This window comes from Lepisma saccharinum, chromosome 26, assembly GCF_977018435.1.
Source record: "Lepisma saccharinum chromosome 26, izLepSacc3.1, whole genome shotgun sequence".
Classification (NCBI taxonomy): domain Eukaryota; kingdom Metazoa; phylum Arthropoda; class Insecta; order Zygentoma; family Lepismatidae; genus Lepisma; species Lepisma saccharinum.
In genome coordinates, this window is record NC_139254.1 from 13,392,235 (window position 1) to 13,406,354 (window position 14,120).

Genomic DNA, 14,120 nt, shown 5'->3' on the forward strand with positions numbered 1-14,120 from the left:
ACAACTATAATGTATAAAAAACAGGTTCCTTGTAATGCTGCAAATCCCTATTCTATATATCTTCATATATATATTTCTAGATATCTATCAACGGAAAAGAAATTATATACAACACTGTAATATCAATCAGTGTACAAGATGAAACCCATTGGGCACTGCCACTACTATCCCAGAAATTGTACTATTCTTTTCTTTTTCTTTGTCAAAACTGTGTGGAGGAAGTATATGGTGATGAAGTCATAGCTCTTTAAATTTTCAGACTATATCATAAGTTATAGCAGAATATCTTAAAGCTAAGACTCCGATAAACTTACAACAAAGTTGCAATGTGTAATACTATATTTACTCAAGTACGACATGCACTATTTTTTCTTACTGAATAAATGGTAGAAAATGAGTGTGCAGAGATTACATGGATATAGAATGCCAGTTATCTTGTATCATGAAAAAAGTATGTAGATTGAGGGTCCGTCATGATTCATGTTGAAAAAAAAATTGGAATTGTGGTGCAGTTTGTAAGTTTGAGGAACTAATGGCCAGTAGACAGGTGACATATGTTTCTTAACAATGAACCAATCTCTAGCAATGTTCAATCTGCTGCTATGTCACACTCTGTATAAGACTGCATTTCATTGGCCAGTTTTCGTGTGTCATGCAACATATGTCACTTGTTACTTTGATCTGAAATCTACCCATGATACTGAAGGCAGGGAGGTTGGAAATGCTTCTTGAAAGACGTGTGACAATCAGGACTTTTTGTGGACATCATTTTATGGAACTAAAAGGTGAGAACATTATTGTATGTGCAAGGAGTCTGTATTTTCTGTAATAACATTCTTATCTTAACAAACAGGAGACATGTATGCATATTCCTTTTATTTCAAAATGCCATTCGACACCAGAAACTAAAAGTGAGGGTATAAATTAGTGTTGTGAGATGTGGCTATAAAATGTCTGCCTACAAGAGGATACAGGGCACTCAATTGGTAGTTATATTCTATTGATATAACTATTGTGAACAACTTAAAAGATCCTAATATTCAAATATCATTATTGAGACTAATGATAAACAGTTCAAGTCTAGAACCATACAACAATGAAATTCAGACTCCACAGGAGGATTTTGGAAAGGCTAGTTATAACGTAGTAAATGTACACAAGTATCAGAACAGACCCAAAATAAACTTGGGTATTTTGACATAAGATCGTGTCTTATATCTTCTACTAGAAAATACTTCCTGTTTATTATTTTGAAGCATAAACAATACATTCCGCATATCACAAACTTTTCTTGTTATCTTTCCACTTAATGCGAGCTTCGGTTAGTAATTCCAACTACATCTGATAAAATCTTGTAAGTCCACTGGGTCTGAAGTTGTGAATGACAAATTTGTGGTTTACGAAATGAGCCGTTTATACTTATAAACATTTCTTCCTTCTGGTGTTATGCAACAGTTTACTGGTAAGTTATTTTACATAGCTGAGAATAAAATTTAAGATGGTGGAACCTTGATTTTACGTTTCTCAGGGAACCAAGATTACCCGCAGCGCAACAGCTACTGAGGGCCAGGGCCTCACTCCCACATGCCGAAATGGAAGGACATCCAACCAGTTACGGGGCGATGAGATGAATAAACTTAAAACACAGCCAAATATAAAATCTGGGAAAATTGTATAAACATGTAGCTTTACTGGGGAAAGTAACATTGGGAATCCACTGTAATTCACCAGATATGAATCTCCCCCAGCTCAAATTTTTAGCTGTTGGAATGCTCCTGTGTTTAACATGGTGACGATGAGAAAAACGAGGGATGCTTTACTTACAACTATCTAGCTAGGGAGATATCACCCCTCAGCAACCCCTTCCCACTTCACACCACATACCACAGTATAATTTAGCAGTTTTACACTAGTATCACTCGAAGAGTATCAGAACCTTTGTACTAGCCTAAGGAAAAATGATGAACTGATACACACTACAATAAATTGAAATGTACTCTCTCTATATAAATCATTATACACACACCAACTTATTCTAAAATTCTGCTATTGTTCCATGCTAATAAAAACACTGGTAGCACATCACAATATGTTTATTGAGCAACTTAGGGAAAATACTTTCAAGACTAGGACAAATAGCAATTGTAATCACTTGCAACATGACTCCATTGATATTCACTTAATCTATAAAATGAACAGTTGCTTTCATGTTTAAAACATTTCTACTTAAAATTTATTACCAAAACAAGCATAGAAGTAGCACCAATGATTAGACAATTTATGACTGAAAGCAATTACACTCTGGAGTTATGCACCTAGGACCTCAAAACATACTATACATTTTATACAAATGGAAGAACAGTACTATGCAAATCTAGAATTGTAAAGTCTCCATTAGATATGAAGTAAAAACAATTGAAAAAGACAAACAAGACATATCCATCCATACTTATTGCATTTTTAATTTCAAATAAAGATGGCTCGTAAATATTATTGTTCTCAAAAGTTCGCACAATCACTGTTTGATATTACAAAATAATACAGTAAATGTTACTATTTAACAAGTGTTCTAATGTTTTCAAGTTTACACTACCACGGCAATGGACGTATGTCATCCATTTCTCAACTTGGCTGCTGAAAGGTGGTAGTGATGTATGAAATTTTGTTTTCAAATAAACATGTAGCAAGTTTCAACGAGGATGGTGGCAGTGGCCACTGAAATTAATAGAACGAAGAAGAAAAAACAGTTTTGCAGATAAAGTGAGTACTAGTTTCTCCGTATTTATATACTACCGCGTCTCTCTTTTCCCAATTATGAATAAACATGATATATTAAAGCAAATGTAACAGATATTGTTTCTGTTTTATCTTTTGAAAGCTTTCCACCGACTGAAATTTGATAATGACAAATGTATTAATCTCAAAAATATGCTTGTGGAGCTTGGCGTAGCCTGTTGTACCACAGAAGTTAATTTATACTTAAATAAACTGTGTGTAATTGAATGTAGAAGAGCCACGGACTTTCACACAAATTTACCATATTGAGAGTAAATATTAGCTGCAGATTAAATCACGTGTGCATATAAAATTGAATATGACAAACATATGATCAAGCAGCATTGAAACATTAGCCAAATCAAGTCTTTTGGCAAAAAAAAAGTTTTGTACTTTGCGTTCTTCAAATTGTTTTACTCCACGACCTCACATAATATACAAGTATTTGTATTTTCAATAAATAACATATATACTTATTTTTAAACTATTACCAAACCCTATTTCATGTCATGAATAAAACAAGCATTTAAATTTTATAAATAAAGTTTACATTATCAAAATCTATTAAAGAAACAAATATAAATGTATATCTATCACTAATTTTCTCAGAAAAATACACCATACTAAATAAAGATAACATCTTCAATTTATTTTATGCGTAAAATAATAATATATATGTTATGTCTAAAATTTTACTGAACACAGAACAATAAACTCTCCTTTACCCTGACACCTGGTACATCTTTGGAAGAATCAATTTACGCTAAATAAAATACTGATTTTGCTATTTGTCAAAATACTCTTAGGTAACAATTAAAATACCACTTAATAAGTACTTTCAAATATACTACTAAATTTAAAATAAAACAAATCAATATTTATGTGCACAATACTCTTACACAATATCACCCAAGAGTTTACCTTCTAAAGGCCGTGACATTTAACACTACCAGCATGCAAGGTAACTGCAATGAATTCAATAGAAAATTAACTATGAAAAAGGTATACTTAACTAGTATTAGAAAAAAGACTGTCGTCGATGAAAACAATTGACAAAAGTTCTCTAACAAACTTGTACCTATAAAAACTTGATAAACCTCCATAAGTACTGCATAAATTTCAAATACAAATCGAACTTTGCCGTAAAAAAAACACTAAACAAATAAAATCTTTATGAAAAGAGCTACAACTGTATGAGTATATGTCGTTAAATATTTTTAAAAATGCTCCAGTTGGTTAATATTTTTACTAGAACACTGACATGTTTGAATTTTGAACAGCAGTGTAAAAATTCATTAATATTAATTTAGAATCATATTATACTTGAGCTATGGAAATGTACTTTCAAGGAATAATTCACGCAATGGTCAAGCTTTGTACCATATTTTAGATCTAAATTGCCTAAGTTGCACATCTGCATTTGCTAAAAATTGTGCTATATCAGTAAGAATGAAATCGTATTTTGATGTCTCTTGCGAGAACACGTTACCCACTTGTATACTTTCAAGACAAATAGGTAGTATAGTCTGTACAATATGCCTGTTACAGCACTGTAACATTTATTGACAACAACTTTTCAGGTAATCAATGTACTGAAAGCGATATCATAGTAGTGTAACGTTATGTCTATATTGCAACTGTAGTCAACATTTAGTCCAATGAACATAGTCTTTAGTTAGGTTGCAAGATGCTAAGGTGGCTCTCATAAAGGTTAGATGCAAGGAACATATCTGTTTAAATGTGAATGTTATGAACATTTATATCTAAGAGAAAATGCAAGGTCGACTATGACTCAAGCCCAAGTCTCTTGCATACCATGCCATTGCATAAACCGAGCTACCAAGCAAATCCTGGTTTCATCGGAAGCAGAAATAAGAAATCAGACAAAACCAGTGTTAGCTACGTTGGTATAGCAATGGCACGGTATCTGACACCTCTGTGTTCAAGTTCTGGATTTGCTTTTACATTTAGTACACCTCCTGCGTGTGACAAAACATAATGTAAGATTGTTATGTGCTATGTTTTGAATTAAGTACATACAAAACAAAATCCAGTGGTTACAGTTAACACCACAGTACATGTACGAATGGTGCAAGGTCACTCAGATAAATCCATCACAATATGCTTCACTGGGACCAGAAAATAAAAATTTCCAAAGTGGGAAAATGCAAAATTGTGATTTCACTGTTACAAATTTCAAGTAGAATACAGAAATCCACAAATAGGTGTTCATGATGCATTCGTACATCAAAGAATATCTATGGAAAACTACACAATATCCAAATGAAATGCTAATTGCCATGGATCTGCTGCACACACAAGACGGTTCAGGATCTATATAAGATATGACATTGGAGTGCAAACTTCTAGGAATCCATAGAGAATGTTGTCCAAAGAAACAAGCAAGAGACAACAAAGGGGTAAGTCGTGGGAGTGAGACTACCATTTTGTTTAGAGGACGATCCATGTTTAGTAGACCAAAATGTGCTTATGATAATCACACTGTAGGAGCAGTTAGGTTTAAATGAAAAAGAGAGAGAGAGAGAGAGAGACATATATATAGATCTGGAGTTGTTGTTTATGAGTTCAGGCCAACATTATAAAAAAACATTCATGTTTTCCTTTCTAAAAGTGATTGTTTTTCTATAGTGGTTCTAGGTGATGACCATATGTGTTGTTCATGCTGAAATCATTGCATGTTGGTTTGGTATGTTAACACCACCTACAAACAATTTTTGTCGCTAAAACAAGGCAGGGTATGCTAGCTGTGTCACACTTATTCTGTCCAGTACAGGAACAAAGTACATGTAAAACAAACCATGTGACTTGGAGCAAGCATTTACTTTCCTATTGGTTCAATCTAAACTCAGGCTGTGTTCACAGATACATAGGTATAATTTGTGAAATAAGACCCCACAACTTCACTGTAGTACCCAATTTGAGCAGCATGATTGTTAACATACACACTACACGTGTGTTTCACGTACGTCGCAAACTGTGGCATTGTGGCTTCGAGCAGACATGCTTGAGGCCAATTCTTGTAAGTATACGGAATTCAAGCGAGCGGGCATGGATACTAACAGAGACATTCATGATTTTAAAGAAATGTGCAGTTCGTGCATATGTAAAGAATGCTATGTGGTGGATATTTCCTTGCAAATGACAAATAAAATTGGCCGCAAACATGACAGCTGTTCACATCGTGATGTCACATGAAACACACCTATATTTCCACATGAAATTCCTGCAAGCAGTTGACATCAGAATTAGCCAATAGGATTTCTCATGAGTCGCATGCATCTGTTTATATTGATTTAGACTTAGAGTTGAAAGAAAAATGTGCCTCCTGTGTAACATAGTTACCTTATAATCAAGGGGTCCAGGGTTTGATTCCCGGCAAGGAGAAATTGCACAGTGGTTGGATTCAACTTTCAACTATAGGTCCAGTCCCGATTCACCTATCCGAACAAAGAGTACTTAAACAGAAAGAGCCAGCTCCTAAACTGTTATGTACTTGCATCCTTAGTTTTAATGTAATTCTGAGCTATCTGAACCTTCAGTATGTTTTACCATAAGCACATTAGAGGATCACAGTAAAAATTGCACCCAATTGTTACTAAATGTTTACTCCAGTGACAAGCAAATGAGCTAGAACAACTAACAATCACTGATTCCATCAGATCATGTTCTGTTACCTTCAATAATTACACCAAAGCAAGACTCTAATATATTCTTGCTACAAGCCTATGTACACATGTGACCATATTTACACAATCTATTACTTTATACACACTATTCTGACACGAGGTGATTTTCTTTGCTATAAAAATATACAATCACATGTTTTGGAATGTTGGCTATACTTACTGTATTATAAATAGCTTATATCTACACCAACACTCAAGATCTTACATGGTGGGCTCCTAAAGCTAATGAAGAAATCAGTATCCTTGACTGTGCTGAAGTGAATAGGAATTTGACTAATTCAGCGGAATTCAAGGTCTAACCCCATTCTCAGCTCCGACGATTCGATGTGACTTGAATAACGAATGAAGAGGAACGTGCAGAAGCTCTACCAACTGTGGAAAGTTGGGTTCTGGAAAAAAAACAACATATAAAATGTTTTTTAAACACAAAAGCATGTACAGAATGTTTCACTCACTCTCAGCAGCTAATTTTCACTTATAAAAATAAAACTATTGGTCATAATGTAATGAAATTTGCTACGAACATACCTGCATATTTTTCAAAATTACCAAGATAACTGGACTCTGCAAAGGTATCTGTTTACATTTAAATAGTTATTGCAATTGTACACAAACCAATTTTGAAAAGAAAAGAAATCTTTGTACTGGCAAGACAAGGTGGGATAGCTTAGTAGTCCACCAGCATTAAATGTCAAAGAACCTGGTTTGATTCATGGATAAGAAAGCTACAATTCACTAGATATGTATCTTGTCACTTGTATCAAATGTTTCTTGCATATTTATAATTGAAAAAAAATCAAAGGTTGTTAATGACTTCAAGTAAAAGCGCAATAATTTCGGCAATAATAGGAATTGTAATCTATCATATATTCATGTGCTAAACTTGGCGTTTTGTTTAATACATGTTTTACTTCATAATTGAAATGATTAAAAAACCTCTTTAAAGGTCTACTTCATTACTGCAAGTCTTTATTTTAATGAGTTGAATCTCCTTCTGTGTAAACACCTGTATGGAAAGTTACAGCATAAGATTCATATTTAGTGCTCGTGCGACTTACTCACGTTGAAGAAGTTAGTATACAATAAAATGTAGACATTTAAAGGTATTTATGTTAGTGAGTATTGATTTTAACGAAAACTACCATTCAGGATTCCACTGATCCCTTCATCAGGTTACCAAACTAGGCCAGTGTAACTACACCTTAGCCGTGTCAGATATGACAAGGACTTGGGAATTTATAGTGGGTGAAAAGGAATAAAAAGGAACATATAGTCATTTGACCACATATGCATAAAACTGCCATGTTCCCATCTGTACAACACTGGTCTAAAAAGCCATTTGAGTACAAGGCTTAACACACAAACACGTTAAAAGACTTATTTAAAAGGCCGTGTGAACACAGGGCTTGACACGCGAACATGTTAAAAACCCCACTTAGATGCGCACGTTGGAAAGTTGTGCAACGAACTGGCATGGTCTCTCGTAGAATGCCGGAAGTCCATCGGTTGATGTCCCTACCCCCTACCTTTCCTCTTCTGTATTCGGTGAGCTACGTCATATCAAGTTCGAATTCTTTAATCTCTTAGGCTGCGCTAATCACGGTCGGAGTGGTAGTTATTGATCGGAACGAATACAGAAAGAAAATGAAAGAATGCTTCAGTAGCAACGATTTTGAGGTAGTGAGGGACAGTCCTATAGGCAAGATAAGAAGGGAAACCAAGAAAGGAATTGAAACCTGTATTACGCTAGCCAGAATTGAGAAAAAGAAATTGATCGAAGAATGTAAGAAAGCGGAGATACCGATTGCTTTTGGAATAACTAAAACCCATAAAGCAGACGTTCCATTAAGACCGATTATCTCCATGTATTCTCACCCAGCGTATAACTTGGCAAAAACTCTGGTAACCAAGATTAGATAAATAGGATGTAACACCGAATTTAGTGTTAATAATTTGCGGGAAGTAAAGGAAGCGATTGAAAAACTCGAAATTAATGAAGAAGATAAAATAATGAGCTTCGACGTCGTAAACCTTTACCCCAGTGTCCCTAGGGACAAGGCTGCCAATTCCGTATTTAGGTGGCTCAGGGGGAAAGGAGTCGAAACCATCGTGGCATGGGAGTACATGAGATGGTTCGATCTATGCACTAGGTACAACTATTTTAGTTTCAATAAAGGGGTATACAGACAGAAGGAGGGACTAGGAATGGGTAACCCAATTTCCGGGATAGCATCAGGGATCTCTATGCATTACCTTGAAAAAGTGTGGGGAAACATCAAATACTTCAGAAGATACGTTGATGATATCTTGGTAATCGGGAGGAATACAGACGTTCCAAAAATGCTTGAGTTGTTTGGAGAACAACATATTTCAATGGTGCGTTTTACTCACTATCAATTCAAATAAAAATATATTAATAACTTACGTGAGTGAGTAGGAATGTTTCAGAATGACGTTTTGGAAGTCTATACTACTTCTTTCATCAGGTAATAAAATAAAAAACTTTATGTGCCAAACATGGTACCGCGTTGTTAAATCTTAAGTTGAGGATTCAGGTTGAGGATAGAAAAGGTAAAAAACTTATGGTGACAGCATAAAAACTCCGATGGAAGTCTTTGCTGGTTAAAAATTCCCTATGTTAAAAACAAAAACCACAACTAAAACAAATAAAAATCGAAGACCAATTACAGTCCCCTAGTGACTTCCGTCAGTGTTGGGTAGAACACATGGACTGTGAGCGCTCCTATCTTGAATGGAAGGTGAAATTTCCCTCCAGCGTTCCCCTCTTACGATCGTATAAAGGGTGGGCCATATTGACGGGACGATTACATCCCTGAGATGGACACCACCTTGACGAGAACATGCTTTGCCTCTAACAGTCATGTTCAGCATAGTTTTGCACAGGATTTCGGCTGTGATGGCCGCTATCTCCCTTCGTATGTTGTCCTTCAGTTCATTGATGGTAGTGGGCCTTGTGGTGTACACCTTGTCCTTTAGGTAACCCCACAGGAAGTAGTCCAGTGAGTTAGATCCGGGGAACTGGATGGCCAATGGACATTACCAAATCTCGAGATGAGCCATCCCGGGAAGTGTCGTCGAAGGGTTGTCATTGACACTACTGCTGTATGACTAGTGGCACCATCCTGCTGCAGCCACATGTCCCTTAGGCCAAGCCGTCTCATTTCGGATATGAAGAATGTTTTCTTAGGCACTTAATTCTGCTGTCTTTCACGGCACTTCACATCCATGTTTTCACGCTACAATTTCAAAATTTGAATTATGTGAAGTCTTTCCAGAAATCTCAGGGAGGGCAAGTGCACCTCTTAAAGGACAAGGTATACACCAGAAGGCCCACTACCATCAATGAACTGAAGGACAACATCCGAAGGGAGATAGCGGCCATCCCAGCCGAAACCCTGCGCAAAACTATGCTGAACATGACTGTTAGAGCCAAACCATGTTCTCGTCAAGGTGGTGTCCATCTCAGGGATGTAATCTTCAAACACTGAACACAGTGCAAAACTCCCGTCCTTTGGCAGTGTTTTCCATATATTTGGTAATAAATGTTTCTTCCTACATGCTCCACATATGCATTTGAAATGTGTCCCATCAATATGGCCCACCTGTTACGTCACCATTCCAAGGTGAACTCTCTCTCTCTCTCTTCTTCGACGGCCTTCACAACCTCGGGAGTGACATGAAAACCCGTTTTAGTGTCGGTATTTACAGCTGATATCTTGGTAATCGGGAGGAATACAAACCTCACAAAAATGCTTGAGTTGTTGGTAGAACAAGAGGACCGAATTAAATTCACAAACTAAGAAATGGTTGGAAATGAAATGGGATTTTTGGATTTGAAGATCATTAAAACGGGAACAAAAATTAAGACAGGGGTATTCCATAAAATCTTAGCTGAGATATGTTTATCCACAATAAATCAGAGCATGCTAGAAGGATTAAAAATAACGTGTTCCTCAACTTTTTTATAAGGGGCATAAGATTGTGCAACCAAAAGGATGAAAAGAAAAAGGAAGAGGAATGGATTTATAAAGTGGAAAAAAAGAACGGATATAAGGAGAATGACTTAAATAAGATTCGCAGAGAAGCACATAAAATATGTGGAAAAGACAGGGAAAATAAAGATAAGGGTTGGAAGGGGGAGAGGAAAGAGAATGGAATTGATGGAGAAGAAAAGAAGTATAAGTACATAGGTATCCATTATTTCAACAGAGTATCCGAAAAGATAGAAAAAGTGGTCAAAAAATATGGTATCATATGTAGGATGATGGCTCCGTGCAACGTAGAGAAGTATTTCACGGAATATAAGAACGACGGTAAGGAAAAGGAGAATGAAGATGATAAAAAAGGGGTTTATAGCATCAAGTGTGTTTGTAATAAAGAATTCATAGGAGCATGAAAAACCGAAGGGGTGAACACGATAAAGATATTCAGGAAGAGATACCAAGAACTGGGTTATCGGAACATATAATTGAAGAACACAAAATTAAGAAACTAGAGATTGTCAGGATTGGTAACAAACTGATAAGTCGGAATGTTTACGAAGCGGCATCTATCTGCAAAGACAGGAGTAATAAGTTAAACAGAGAAGATGGGAATGCTGACGACCTGTGGATCAAGATGTTTAAGTGATGGGGATCACATAAAGAAAAGATCGGTTTCCGGGTCACTCCGACCGTGATTAGCGCAGCCTATGAGATTAAAGAATTCGAACTTTATATGAAGTAGCTCACCGAATACAGACGGGGAAAGGTAGGGAGCGGGGACATCAACCAAAGTACTTCCGGCATTCTACGAGAGTCCACGCCAGTTCGTTGCACAACTCTCCAACGTGCGCATCTAAGTGGGGCTGTGTTCACACGGGCTTTTTAGAAAAGTCTTTTATTGTGTTTGTTTGTTAAGCCTTGTGCTCAAATGGCTTTTAGACCAGTGTTGTACAGTTGGGAACATGGCAGCTTTATGCATATGGGGTCAGATGACTATATGTTCCTTTTTATTCCTTTCCACCCACTATAAATTCCCAAGTCCTTGTCATATCTGACACGGCTAAGGTGTAGTTACACTGGCCTAGTTTGGTAACCTGATGAAGGGATCAGTGGAATCCTGAAACGTAGTTTTCGTTAAAATCAATACTCACTAACGTAAGTACCTTTAAGTATCTACATTTTATTCTATACTAACTTACAGCATAAGACTATGACAAGACTACAAAAAACTCAAAAAAACTATTTAAGGCATAGTAGAGTTGCATAAAAATATCCCAAAATTTAAGAAACAAGTGTGTATATAAACATAAAATATGTACAATGCAAAACACACTGTGACAACTGATCAAACTCACACAAAGTGATGTTTTTCAGTAGAGAGAAGTGAATGCAGGAAAAAACAAATGCACAGTGTAACTACTATTTGTCTCTAGAGTTATACATAAAAGCCATGTACATCAAAAACAAAAACCCAGTTTATTGCATAATAGGGATCTAAAACCTACTTTCTTCTGTACCCGGTTAGATGCTACATCTGTGTATGGAATATGACAATGGATATAAGCTGAAACATCCAAGATTTCTGTTAATAATAAATTTCTCAAATCAACATTATTCAGAATATAAAAGAGACCCACATCGCGAGATTTCAAAGTGTGGCCATGTAAACCACACCAATGTACAATTTGGTAGAATTAGACACACATATTTGGGATCCCATGTTGTCAAATGGTTAGCACTCTCACCTTTTGTGCAAGTGGTCCAGGGTTCAATTCCAGGTGGGGCCAACAAAATTTTGGTTTGACATATCGATGTGACTTGATGCACTGACCATACATCAGCCACTGAAATAGCTGCTCTGGCTGGTCTTATCCCTTAGAGGGCTGTTGAGCATGTCATTTAGTTTTTAACATTTGCTTTCCCGATGATACCATACGGTATCATGGTGCTGATTATGAAATGAATGTGCTTTTTTGGACCTTCATACTCTTATGTTTGGGTGGAAACTCTGACACGGGTCTGTAGCAATCCTGGGAAATTCACATTGATGACCAACCTCCCTCCTCCTCCGCAACATATCCATGCCACATTTCCGAATAGATTTCACATTTTGGTTCATTATTCAACTTGTATGGCACCCAGGAACATGAAAAATGTTTCATTCTCTTTGGAAACGTCCACACTTTGAAAGGAATACTAAGGTTTGCGCCTTCTCCCCAAAATAGCGGGAGAAGAGGTGGCAATTTCCAGATTTTTTTTTCCATTGAAATTCAGGGGTCGCACACCTCGAAAAAAAAACTTCCTTGGTTTGGCATTCTGAATTGTACACGGTTCCATGCTCTGATGTTTTACCTGCAAAACAAAATTTATCTGAAGTAGATTGCTCCCATAGTGCCAGAGTTATAACAATTTTCCTCCAAAGAGTGCTCGAATTTAAAATTCCCACCGAGAAGCCCGGGCAAGAACGGGGGTATTTTCGTAAACCTGCTCGGGAGTCTAAAGGTTAAACACACATGTTTATGACAAATAAGTGGCATATAAAATAGCATCTCAGTGTTAAAATAATGAAATAAATCACAAATTTGTTTAAAAACTTCACTTATTGCAGAAAATATAAAATTCCATCCTTGTAGAACTCCTAACCTTCAACTATATGAAATGAAAAAACAAAACAAAAAAAACATATGGCATCGATTTCAAGGGATCTGGCATCTATCAAAGTGGTGCAGTTTTGGCGGAGATTGAGTGTGAACCTACCATCACACAGAAGCCGTAATGCTGCTATTTGTCACCTGATTGATTGATTTAGTGTTTTAAGTCCACTTTATGCACAGTAAGGCTAATTGGGACTGGACCTACAGTTTTAAAGTGGGATCCGAACCACTTGTGCCTCCACCGGGTATCGAATCTGGGACCCCTTGATTATTAGGCAACGACGCTACCACTGTGCCATCAGGAAGGCCATTTGTCACCTGAGAATTAATGGAAAATAACTACCTCAAAAACTAATTTCATGGTAGGAAACTATCTATGATTCCAATGGAGGTATATTTTCAGGTACATTTGAATTATAGGAAAATATTGAAAAGTACAAAAAATAATACCAATTTTGGAAAAAATAACATTGGAAAATCAAGAGTGCCTAGTAATTACCACACCTGTATAGAAAAGTTTTCTTACAATATACACTGTGTTTCAAAATGATCTGGATGATTTGAACTTTTTATATTTTATTCATAAATGGTCAAAATTAGATGCAATTTTACACATGTGTAATGTAACTGTCCAAGTTTAAGTGCCAGTAGTTATCGCGAAGTTAACTCACAAATGCTGAATGTTACTCTGCACACGTCAACATGATATTTGTTAGCTGCTTGCCCAATCCATCGATGCGATGTAACAATCTCTTGTTAAGGAACTCCCTTACATTAAGGTGGAAGTTGCATTGAGCTCCATCAAGCTGATAGATAAAATCTGCACTGTCATGTGTCAGCATGTTTAACAATGTTTCGCCAGTTACAACTGGTCAGCCTGACACCTGGCGGCAGAATTTAGAACCACTGGGACCATTCCAAAAAAGAACTTATGGATGTGTTCAAATGTACAGGTGAAGCACCTGATGGGAAAACCATTA

At 36.4% G+C, this 14,120-nt stretch overlaps 1 protein-coding gene across 1 annotated transcript in view; it reads right to left on the minus strand.

Annotated features, from left to right (window-relative positions):
* Positions 1 to 917: 917 nt before the first annotated feature.
* Positions 918 to 14,120, minus strand: part of LOC145979748 (uncharacterized) — a 38,361-nt gene continuing 25,158 nt past the window's right edge. The window contains exon 8 of the mRNA XM_083112733.1: positions 918 to 6,871. Within this exon, the coding sequence (XP_082968859.1) occupies positions 6,771 to 6,871 (101 nt within the window). The 3' untranslated portion in view covers positions 918 to 6,770. The remainder of the gene's footprint in view (positions 6,872 to 14,120) is intronic.